Source organism: Oncorhynchus nerka, linkage group LG19, assembly GCF_034236695.1.
Source record: "Oncorhynchus nerka isolate Pitt River linkage group LG19, Oner_Uvic_2.0, whole genome shotgun sequence".
Lineage (NCBI taxonomy): Eukaryota > Metazoa > Chordata > Actinopteri > Salmoniformes > Salmonidae > Oncorhynchus > Oncorhynchus nerka.
The window spans coordinates 14,445,744-14,458,798 of NC_088414.1; the positions used below are offsets into that span (position 1 = coordinate 14,445,744).

Genomic DNA, 13,055 nt, shown 5'->3' on the forward strand with positions numbered 1-13,055 from the left:
TGGATCCAGGTTCGGATCCTGGATGACTGACCCTGCAGCACCGGAGGGAGATACACGGGTAAGACAAAGACAATCAATCAAATTTATTTAGAAAGCCGGTATGGTAGGAAAGACATATCAATTCATGATATCTACCAGTAAATGCTAACTAAGGCATCAACTGGATATGCAACCAGGTATTGAAAAAGTTTAGTCCGCATCAGGGGCGTAGCCTGGGTGGGCCTGGGTGGATCGAGGCCCACCAACTGGGGAGCCAGGCCTTTACAGCCCCACCCAATCAGATTGATGTGGTTTAAACATTGTTGTGGACTTAGACCATCAATATTTTTTTGAAAATCTGAAAAATCTTTAGAAAGACAAACAAGAAAACCATAGGAAAACATAGGATCTTTCACACAGGGTGCCTTTCCATTGCTGGGCAGGCCGTTTGGGAATTTTCTGGCAAAATTAGAGTATTCCCAATTCTCCAGGTACCACTACACCACTGCATAGGGCCGATGGAAAGACAGCAGTCACACACAGCATGATGTTAAAGGATAAGCAGTCCATAAACCTTGACATAATAAGCCAGTAGGTCCCAATCATAAGAACACAAAAACACAACCATGAACTATTTCCCAATCTAAATGTACAACTATTACTTTCCATTGCAAAAAACACATTTCACTTTTATCACACAAAGTAACCAGTGAACTACAGTTTAAAGTGGACAGCCTCCTGAGTAGCGCAGCGGTCTAAGGCACGGGTCCGATCCCAGGTTGTGACGCAGCCGGCCGCGACCGGGAGACCCATGAAGCAGCACAGGCTCCTGTGGCGGGCCTGGCGCCTGCACACTGATACATACGGCCGCCAATTGGATGGTGTTTCCTCTGACACGTTGGTGTGGCTGGCTTCCGGGTTAAGCGAGCAGTGAGTCAAGAAACAGTGTGGCTTGGCAGGGTCGTGTTTCTGAGGACGCTTGTCTCTCAACCTTTGCCAATCCCACTGACAGTGTTTTAACAACTATGCAGATATGAAACAAACAGACAATCATTATATCAGTCAAAAATATCAAATGACCAGTTTATGCTACAAAAACAAACTTTATAAGAAGCTTTAAAAATAGGTTATATTTGACTCAATGTTCCATGACGTACACTAAGGCATTGTTGGCAGAATAGATGGATGCAGTTCAATGCATGATAAATATAATTCACCAATAAATGTCTTCGTAATCCCAAAAATGTTGCTATCAGGTTGTAAATCACAGCTGACTTGGTACATGCTGCTTCCATTTGGGATGCACTGTTTCAGTTTCAATGACTCAATATTCTGGACAAAAATGGACAAATGTAACTAAGGCTAATACAATCAATGATCACAGGTCAGTCAAAACGTGGCTAATAGACTAGCATATAAACTCAGCAAAAAAAGTAACTCCCCTTTTTCAGGACCCTGTCATTCAAAGATAATTCATAAAAATCCAAATAACTTCACAGATCTTCATTGTAAAGGGTTTAAACACTGTTTCCCATGCTTGTTCAATGAACCATAAACAATTAATGAACATGCACCTGTGGAATGGTTGTTAAGACATTAACAGCTTACAGACGGTAGGCAATTAAGGTCACAGTTATGAAAACTTAGGACACTAAAGAGGCCTTTCTACTGACTCTGAAAAACACCAAAAGAAAGATGCCCAGGGTCCTTGCTCATCTGCATGAACGTGCCTTAGGCATGCTGCAAGGAGGCATGAGGACTGCAGATGTGGCCAGGGCAATAAATTGCAATGTCCATACTGTGAGATGCCAAAGACAGAGCTACAGGGAGACAGGACGGACAATGATCGTGTGGCAGACCACGTGTAACAACACCAGCACAGGATCGGTACATCCGAACATCACACCTGTGGGACAGGTACAGGATGGCAACAACAACTGCCCGAGTTACACCAGTTACAATCCCTCCATCAGTGCTCAGACTGTCCGCAATAGGCTGAGAGAGAATGGACTGAGGGCTTGTAGGCATGTTGTAAGGCAGGTCCTCACCAGACATCACCGGCAACAACGTCGCCTATGGGCACAAACCCACCGTCGCTGGACCAGACAGGACTGGCAAAAAGTGCTCTTCACTGACGAGTCACGGTTTTGTCTCACAGGGGTGATGGTTGGATTAGCGTTTATCGTCGAAGGAATGAGCGCTACACCGAGGCCTGTACTCTGGAGCGGGATCGATTTGGAGATGGAGGGTCCGTCATGGTCTGGGGCGGTGTCACAGCATCATCGGACTGAGCTTGTTGCCATTGCATGCAATCTCAACGGTGTGCGTTACAGGGTAGACATCCTCCTCCCTCGTGTGGTACCCTTCCTGCAGACTCATCCTGACATGACCCTCCAGCATGACAATGCCACCAGCCATACTGCTCGTTCTGTGTGTGATTTCCTGCAAGACAGGAATGTCAGTGTTCTGCCATGGCCAGCAAAGAGCCCGGATCTCAATCCCATTGAGCACGTCTGGTACCTGTTGGAATGGAGGGTGATGGCTAGGGCTATTCCCCCCAGAAATGTCCGGGAACTTGCAGGGCCTTGGTGGAAGAGCAGCAAGAACTGATTTTGACCCCCTCCCCTTTGTTCAGGGACGCAAATTCACTCTGGCTATCTGCTCCGACTTCAGAGCACTCTCGTCTGCGTGTGCCAGAGCGCAGAACAACTGATTCATTTTCGAACGCGCAACATCCACTGAGTATGACCGGTATCAATATACATAGGCAAAAAAAAGTTATTTTTAACTTGCTCCAGATAACATGTAAACAGCCTAACCAGCTCTGCTACGATGAGTAAAATAGTCAGAGTGAGGTGTCTGGAAGTAGCTAGCTAGCAAGCTAGACAACTTTAGCCAGTTAGCTTGGGTGCTTGGTTGCGTTGGCAGTCAAGCTGCAGAAGGACGAGGAGGCTACAATTCCCCATTGTTTATCATTGGAATTTTGACAGTCAGCTAGCTGAAAAGGTTTGATAGGGTTTATCTAATGTTCCTTCGTTAGATTTCGCTCATCTTGCTCTGGCTAGCATTAGTTGTTGATCTTGTTGTTGTTGATGATGTGCATAACAGAGAGAGAGAGAGACTACCTTTTCATGGTTGTTTGATCAATAGGACTGTAAAATTCCCAAATGTTAGAGGACTCCTGTAGTGTTTACATACAGTATTTGCAGAAATTCATTCACATGTATTTTATGGCTTTTGTTGAATGTGTTCTAATGATCTAAAGTCGCACTGTTGTAACTGCCTGTAAACACACAGTCCAGTTCAAAGTGAATGATGGCAGGTTCGTGTGACAAATGGCTTTTTGTATAAAGGCCTACTGTGGTTCTGATTGGCTACAGCACACTGGTCTGTGTATACTCTGGTCCTGGACAAGACATGTTTCTATTTAGTTTATTTACTACAGTGTCTATTGTCCAAATGAAAGGCCGCTTTCCCACTCTATATTACTATAGAATTTTCACAAATGCCTTAGTATACATCATTCCTAAACATTCTATGAATTTATGAAAACGTGAAAATTACCATATTTAAGTGGTCGCTTGTCAGAAAATGTTTTTAAAGTGTCATATTCTGCCAGGGAGTGTATATGAACAGTTTTCATGTTATGAATAAGATTTCATGTTGCTAAACTGCTTTCAGTTTCACTTAAAATGCAACAATGTTTCACACAAATTATTTTCAAAGAGATGTCTAACCACAGCAAACACGCTGCAATAAAAACACAGTTCCACTCACCAGATGATTTGAAACTTAACTTCTTGTTGAAAGTTATTCTTGAAAAGGGATTAGCAACGACATCCTCTTTCAAAACACCTGCTGCATCCTCCTGCAAACTAGCCGACAACAAAAGCTAGCTAGCTTGACCATGGGAAAACTACTGCTCGCTATTACGCAGTGACCTGTTGACCTTCAAAAAGGCCGTTTTTTGGTCCCATGCATTAAGTCAAAATGTGATTGTTTTATTCCACTTTCACTCCAAAATGTTGCCCTAATACACTTGAATGGCACATGGCTTTATCTAGCTTCTGATGGACTATCCAATGGTTGACTTAGCTAGCTAGATGTATCTCCCCAAAGACCAGCAGTGTTAACCCTTTCCAGCAAAAACTGAAGAGATTAAATCAGAGCGTCATTGAAAATAATATTATAATTATTATAATTATTGATTATTATTATAATCATTCATTTATAAATCCTTAGCCCTTCTCTGAATGTGCAGAAGGCCCATTGTTCCCCACTGTGTTTGGGTTAGTAATAATTTGTAGAGTGGGTCTATTTTCCCTCAGCATGCATTTATTCACTATTCTGAATGTCTAAAGACTCCATATGTTGTTCTGAAATATGAACACAGAAATACTGGACGTTTTGAACTCTTATTATGTGTTGATTTGACAAAATTGCAATCATGGTCTTTAATTGGATTCACATTTTCCTGGTCTCAGTCTTGCCTCTGTCTCACTTTAGGTGGTCTCGACACAATACTGGCTGAGACACACACACACACACACACACACACACACACACACACACACACACACACACACACAGACACAGACACACGCACAAACATATAGTATGTATACACACACACAAACACACACACACTTCAGCCATCCATCAACATGGTAAGCCCAGCTCCATTAAGGTAATGATTTCATGACCTTGGTACTGTGTTTCACTCCTGTTGCTACTGGAAGATCAGACTAAGTGCTTTACAACATTACATTACCCTCACTCAGATCATGCACACACACACACACACACACACGTTTGTTTTACTATCCTTGTGGGGACCAAATAATTGATTCCTATTCAAAACCCTATTTTCCCTCAACCTAACACGAAGCAAAAACCGGCTGCATGCGTGCGCCATCGTGCACCATCGTGAATACATTTATTTTGTCCCCCCACACCAAGCGCGATCACAACACGCATGTTAAAATATCAAAACAAACTCTGAAACAATTACATTCATTTGGGGACAGGTCAAAAAGCATTAAACATTTATGGCAATTTAGCTAGTTAGCTTGCACTTGCTAGCTAATTTGTCTTATTTAGCTAGATTGCTGTTGCTAGCTAATTTGTCCTGGGATATAAACATTGAGTTGTTATTTTACCTGAAATGCACAAGGTACTCTACTCCGACAATTAATCCACACATAAAATGGTCAACTAAATTGTTTCTAGTCATCTCCCCTCTTTCTAGGCTTTTGCTTCTCTGGACGTTATATGTTATATTCTTCAGGAATCAATGGGTACATATAATTAATTTTCAAGTGAAAAAATGTAGGTAGCAACTGCAGATTGCAACTTTCAAGGGAAAGTAATCTGATTACTTTACTGTGTTTGGGTAATCCAAAAGTTACGTTACTGATTATAATTTTGAACCGGTAACTGTAACTATTACATTTAGAAAGGAATCTACCCTGTTAACGACGGACCATGCACTATAAAACCGGATAAGTTTTGGCTTCTCAAACATCTTGTGGTGGAGGAATCCTAATTAGCTCGGTAATATAGATAATTAAGATGTCTTATCTGTATAATATGCTTATATAATTGAACTGTTGAACTCTTGTTATTAGAATGTATCCCTTCGGACTCTGGTGTTGGCAGTTACATTTCACCCCTCATATGGGCCTCAGTCACCTGGGGTCCAGAGAGCGTAGGAGTCAGGCTTGTCTATCACATGTCCCTGGTGCTATGCAGAATATCAGAAAGATAAGAGGACAGGAGGGAACATTGTCTTCATGTGTGAATGTCTTTACCTATTTTAAACCATGTGAAGGGATGGCTTGATGGGGAACCAATTACTTGTCTCCACAATGTCTGTGCACCAGTCACTTCCTCCTTTTGCCTTGGGGGAGAGAAGGTCTGAGACAAGATGTGTGGGGTAGTGTCTGGAACCATTATACGTCATCTCTGATGTTGCACCTATCCTGGGATACTGTATGACCCAGAGGCTGACTCACCACAGGACTTTACAATTGATTTATTCCATAGAATGAGTTGGTGTTTCTGCACTGTGAAGTACCAGGGACAAGATCTTAGGGGCCTAACTCGGTACAATTAAAACCGTCTTCATAACAAATGCTATCTGGCTGGGGGGTACTCCTTTCTCACCTTGCGACCCATTCCATACATCTGTTGTTTGTCATGTAGACTAAGAGGGTGTATCTGCTAGAAAACATATTTGGCATACTTTGTATGTCAGAGCTACTCGCCACAATACTCAAAGGTGTGGAGTAGACCAGCCTCTTTATTGTAGAAGCAATTACTCTATGCTCCTTTATTAATAAGGTTTGAATAAAGTAATATCCTGATTGGTGATTGACCTTGTCTCTCCTCATTATTGATTAGAATATCCATGACAACCAAACAAAAATAAGTTAAGAAACTTAAATAGCTGAAGTGAGCTGCACTACCTTCATATGAGTAAAACAAATGTATTTTTTTTGAGTAAGGTATACTTAAATGTAATGCCACCACTAAGCCACACCTCCAATAATTTCCCAGTGTACCTTGCCTTTTCGATTGAATTGTAGCGATACAACCCATGAATGCATTTGTTAGTGACAGTAACAGTAAAATGTTCAGTCCTGTTGCCTTCACTAAGTGAGTTTCTAGACTAATGTTATCGTTATTATTGAATCATTACATGTATATCATAAGGCTCTATACAGTGGCCAGAAACTCATAGTCTATAGGCTGTATCAGGCCTGCAAGTAGGGTTGAGAAATTCCACAAACTTTCCAGTAATTTTACAATGTGCTGCTTGTGAGTGGCAAGGTGGTGTATGAGAGAGTGTATGAGACAGTAGGGAAAGACAAAGTAGCTAAGTGGGACCGGAAAAGATGTGCTATGTATCGTTTACATCTGTGAGACCATGTGTAATGTGTTCTAATAGTACCAGGAAGACAGATTAGATGTGATTGATCACAACAGAGAGGCCCTCTCTTTCTTTCTTTCTTTCTTTCTTTCTTTCTTTCTTTCTTTCTTTCTTTTTTTCTCTCTCTCTCTCTCTCTCTCTCCATCTCTCTCTCTCTCTCTCCCCCTCTCCCTCTCCCTCTCTCTCTCCTAAGAGCCATAGGGAGAATGCAGCTGAGATGAGCATTTTATCTGGAATGATCCGCATTATTCCCAAGAGGCTCATTCCCGATCCCGGCCTGCCGCCGCCTGCAGCTGCCTGTCATTCCTGACTGTTTGTATTCACAATCTCGTCTTGGTCTGCTCCATCAGGAGGCAGGAACACTGCTTCCCGCTCCGCTCTGAGCTGAGGCTCCGATTTAATGAGGCTTTCTGTGGTCCACACGTTTATATGGCTCCCATCTACATAATGGTGCACTGAGGAGTTTGATATGAGGGTTTTAAAAGGACTGCAGGGTGTGTTTTATCTTGTTTGTATTATAAAGTTGCTTCTGACTCTGTGTTAATGGTTCCTCTGTTCTTCCTTCTCATCTGTTCTGTCTGTTAGGTGTGGTACATGGATGGTTACCACAACAACCGCTTTGTGCGGGAGTACAAGTCCATGGCAGACTTCATGACGACGGACAACTTCACGTCTCACCGCCTCCCCCACCCATGGTCCGGTACAGGTCAGGTGGTCTACAACGGCTCCATCTACTTCAACAAGTTCCAGAGCCACGTCATCATCAAGTTCGACTTCAAAACCTCCACCATCAGCAAGTCCCGGCAGCTGGACAACGCCGGCTACAACAACATGTATCACTACGCCTGGGGCGGCCACTCCGACATCGACCTCATGGTGGACGAGGGCGGGCTGTGGGCCGTCTACGCCACCAATCAGAATGCAGGGAACATCGTGATCAGCAAGCTGAATCCCAGCACGCTGCAGATCATCAAGAGCTGGACCACCAACCACCCCAAGAGGAGCGCCGGCGAAGCCTTCATGATCTGCGGTACTCTCTATGTTACCAACGGTTACTCTGGAGGGACCAAGGTGTACTACGCTTACAGCACTAACTCCTCCACATACGAGTACATAGACATCGCCTTCCAGAACAAGTACTCCCATATCTCCATGCTTGACTACAACCCTCGGGACCGTGCGCTCTACGCTTGGAACAACGGACACCAGGTTCTGTACAACGTCACACTGTTCCACGTCATCAGCTCACAGGAACTGTAACCACAGAGGCAGGACTATATACAATATAATATATACACACAATAGAAAGAGAGAGATCATTCTATATATGAACATATATCTATGGGAGACTTTATGGAAAGAGTATCATATATAGTATATTGTAAAACTGTACTACGAGAGATTAGATTAAACGTGACTGGAACTGCAACGTAGATGAATGTGCACTATCTATTGGAATTAAAAAGATAACTGTTTGCTAAGAAGGAAAGAAACATGATACATCTAGAGATCAAAATTATATATTGGACTGAAAAGAACAGATGCCAAATAAACATCACGCCTTTTTTAATCATGAATAGTAACTATCGTAGAAGATTGTCTTGGTGGCTCTGTGTCTGTCTCCGGATGGACTGTACCTCCTTCCTCCTTCCTGGACTTATCTCAGGGTCAGGGAGGTCCTAGCAATGGACTATGGGATTGGTTATTAACTGTTTGCCAACCAGGACCCCCTGGCCCCTCAGACAGAGAGGGAGAACCTCGACCCTCGAACAGATAAGGGGAAAACAGAGGAGGACCTGGTCAAACGGTTAGAACTAGGACATTATTTGGAGAACTGTGAGAAGATATTATGTCCAGATGACCACTGAGCCTATGACCACAGTCTGTCACACACACTTTTATCCATTCAGTAGCAAATAAAGAAGTCTGTAAAAAAGTAAACAGCAACAACATCAACATCCATGAGAAGACCTGGGCCTGTATTCAACAAGAGTCTCAGAGTAGGAGTGCTGATCTAGGATCAGGTCCCCTCTCTTATGCGTTGTGTTTGAAGGGCAAATCTGATCCGAAATCAGCACTCACTTTTTGAATACAGTCCCTGAAAGCACTGACTGTTGGGGCGAACTGTTGTATTGTAACAGAAGAAGGCCGGGATTCAATCAGAGCCGCGTAGTAACGCACTTGACATTCAAAGGTAAATTGATTGAGCCGACATCTGCAGAGTTTCCATAGACGCAATCTCCGCGAACTTTGCCTCTAAAAGCCGAATTGTCGACTGCGCTAAGACGCGCCTATTGGATTGAATCCCCGGTTGACGACTTTCCTGTGTTTGTGACTCCGTGTGAAACAGCCTTGATTTGCATGAGTGTTTTTTTTACCATTCTCGTCTGCTACCTTCTGAACGTCGTTGTGCTGTATTATGCTGTACCTATTGAAGAAGGGGATGGGGTAAAGGGTTAGTGTAGGTACCTTTGGGATTTCAGGGGAGGGGAGTTACAAAGCTGTTTGCTTTTTCACTTGTTTGTTTATAGAATGTTTTTTTTCTTCCAATCAGATCTTTTTTTGGGGGGGGAGGTAATGTTCTTGTATCACCCCCTAACTGTTGGCACCGCCTTTGCTTCTCTGTTAGTTGGGACATGCGTGGGAGAACCCTAGCTCATATCCAGTTGATATATTTCAGAAGATTAGAAAAGAATAGAATGTATCACGTAATATATCCAGGAGACCTGGGCTCAGTCCTATGGCTTCAACCTAACCATCATCAGCCTACTGTTTGAAGTATCCCTCTTAGTCGAGGGTAATGATGTTAAATGTATATCTCCCCTCCCACCCACCAACAAAAGAATAATGCTGTTTAAATGTAAATCCCATCGCAGAGGACAATGGCTTTTCACTCTTTTTGCGCTTTTGCTGGACGTGTGTTGTACCTGAGATGAGATAGTTAATGGTTTGTGTCAATAAACAGAGAATCTTTGTTCCGAGCTGATGCCTCACACAGTCTGAATGACAAAATTATTGAGCGCCATGGAGCCACAAAAGGGGGAATTGAAGAGCCACGCAGAACCACAGGTTGCAGACCCCAGGTTATGGCTGCTGTTTCTGTGCATGTGACTGACTGCAAGACCACCTCATGGGTCTTACTCTAAAGTCATGTTTTTTGCTTCAGATAAAAGTTCAAGAAATATTATTCCCTAAATGGAGATAATTTACAGTATATAATTGTGTTGCAGAATCAGTGGTGGGGAGTAGTGAACCACATGTAGTTCAACTAGTAACTTAACTACATTCTGCAGTAGCTTGGTGGTAGCTGAACTTACATTCAAATCTTGTTAGTGTTTTCAGTAGTTGATTACATTTCTGCAATGTTAGCGGTGTACTTAACTACTGGAACTGCAAAGTACTTTTTTTTGCAGAAAGAAAAGAAAATCAGAACTGCCTTATATTCACTTGAAACATTGTCTTTGTGTTTAATAGACTACATTACCTATTCTGCAAACATCTGACTCCAGAGTGAACTGTTCTTGCAATTTGTAGTCTGACATTTTTTTTAAAACATTTTGTTGCATTACAAAGTGGGATTGAAATAGATTAGTGATTTTTTTTCTCCATTTTATCTACCCAAAAAAGACAATTCTACACATTTTTACAAATGAATAAAAAATGATAAAACTAAATATAGGTGTTGCATAAGTACACCCCCCTTGTTTAGGTAAGCCTAAATAAGTTCAGGAGTAAAATTTGGAATTATAGGGGTTGACATGATTTTTGAATGACTACCCCTTCCTCTGTCCCACATGCACACAACATCTTTAAGGTACCTCAGTCAATCATTGCATTTCAAGCACAGATTCAACTACGAAGACCAGTAAGTTTTCTAAAGGCTCATAATGAAGGGCAGTGATTGGTAGATGGGTAACACTAACAAATCAGACATTGACTATCTGTTTAAGCATGGCCAAGTTAATAATTATGCTTTTGATTATGTATTAAACCACCCAGACACATCAAAGATACAGTCATCCTTCTGAACTGAGCTGCAGGACAGGAAGGAAACAGCTCAAGGATGTCACCTTGATTCTAAAACAGCTACAGAGTTCAATGGGTGTGATGGGATAAAACTGAGGATGGATCCACAACATTGTAGTGACATCTCAATCATGACCTAAATGACAGAGTGAAGGGAAGAATACAAATATACATAATAAAAACACTCCAAAAACTGCATCCTGTTTTTGCAACAAGGCACTAAAATAACTCTGAAAATAAAATGGCAAAGGAAGACACTTTTTGGCCTAAATACAAAGCCTTATGTTTCGGGCAAATCCAATAACAATACATCAGTGAGTAACTGCCTCCTTATTTTCAAGGTGGTAGATGCATCATGGTATGGGTATACTTTATATTGGCAAAGACAGGAGTTTTTCCAGGATAAAAAATCATGGGGTGGAGCTTAGCACAGGCAAAATCCAAAAGGGAAACGTGCTTCAATCTGCTTTACACAGACACTGGGAGACGAATTCACCTTTCAGCAGGATAATAACCTACAACACAAGGCCAAATCTACATTGGAGTTGTTAAACAAGAAGACGGTGAATGTTCCTGAGTGGCCAAGTTACAGTTTTGACTTAAATCTGCTTGGAAATAGCTGTCTACACATGATCCCGAACACCTTGACAGAGCTTGAAGAATTTAGAAAAGAATAGTGGGCAAATATTGAATAATCCCAGTCTGCAAAACTCTTAGAGATTTACCCAAGAATACGCACAGCTGTAATCGCTTCCAAAGGTGATTCTAACATATATTAACTCAGGGGGGTGAATAATTATGTAATCCAAGTATTTGTTTTATTTTTAAATCATATTTTTTTATTAACAATTTTTTTATTCCACTTTCACATTACAGAGTATTTTGTGTTGATCATTGACAACAAAAAAATTATAATGAACTCCATTTTAATAAAGGTAAATGTGAAGAAATCCAAGGTGGTGAATACGTTGATGCCCACTGAAGATATGAACATTTTTCACAAAGTAGTGTTGATGTACTGAACTACTTTTTCAAAGTAACTTTAGTTAAATGAAGTCAACTACATTTTTCATAAGCGTAGCTTTAGTGCATCTCAACGTCTTCCCGTTTGAAGTAATTGGTAGCTTGGTAAACTATATTTTCAGAGTCGCTTCCCCAGCACTGTTCAGAATGGCAGATGAGACTTCCTGTGCACTGTCTGCGTGCCTGTAGGTCACATTCACAACACTGTGGGAGAACACTAGTCCCTTATAATACTAATCTCCCAAACATCATTACCGTTAAGTGTCATAATTAAGTTATCAGAAGTCTAACATCAAAAGCACAATGTAACCCATTAAAAAAATTACATATTTTTTTATTTCACAGTGGGCTCCCAGCCATTCCAGATATCTAAAAAGCCTGCTCCCTTTCATAGTAGTAACTTTAAAAAATATTTTTTTGTAATAAGGATTTATTCGTTTACACATTGTTGCAATAACACATGAGAGTGATTCTTGTTAGGAGATCAAACTTTCACAGGAACTGGTAGGGATTGTTCATGTTTCCTTCCTCAGCATAAGTATTTGTCAACAATCTGTTGAGTCTCCTTAAAATGGGTCAAAACAAATCTCTCGTGGAGATAAAATACTTTGGTGTAAAGTGACTTTGGTGTAAAGTTCTTCCAAGTCTACCATTCTCACTCTCTGCCTCTATAGCTCTCTTTCCCTCTCTTTATCATACTCCTCTCACTCTCTCCCTCTATAGCTCTCTTTCCCTCTCTTTATCAAACTCCTCTCACTCTCTCCCTCTATGGCTCTCTTTCCCTCTCTTTATCAAACTCCTCTCACTCTCTCCCGATCTTGTTTGATTTCTCTGCCCGTCTCCATATAGCTCCTCTTTCTCTACCTCCTTCTGTATTGTGCCTCCAACCCTTTCTCTCCCCTCTCCCTGTTTAACCCTCATTCTCTCTCCCCTCCTTCTTCATGTCCACTCTTTCCCCTTCTCCATCCTTCAGCCATTCTCTCTCTCTCAATTCAATTTCAATTTATGGGGCTTGATTGGCACGGGAAAAATATGTTTACATTGCCAAGCAAGTGAAATAGATCATAAACAAAAGTGAAATATCCAATAAATAATT

General features: G+C 41.6%; 1 protein-coding gene across 2 annotated transcripts in view; it reads left to right on the plus strand.

The window, feature by feature from the left end:
* The window catches only part of LOC115101084 (noelin-like), a 55,859-nt gene extending 45,956 nt beyond the window's left edge, over positions 1-9,903 (plus strand). For both annotated transcript variants that reach the window (XM_029620267.1, XM_029620266.2), the window contains exons 5-6: positions 1-58; positions 7,496-9,903. The exon at positions 1-58 is cut by the window's left edge and continues 49 nt beyond it. In XM_029620267.1, coding sequence (XP_029476127.1) covers positions 1-58; positions 7,496-8,170 — 733 coding nt within the window. In that variant the 3' untranslated portion in view covers positions 8,171-9,903. The remainder of the gene's footprint in view (positions 59-7,495) is intronic.
* Positions 9,904-13,055: the final 3,152 nt, after the last annotated feature.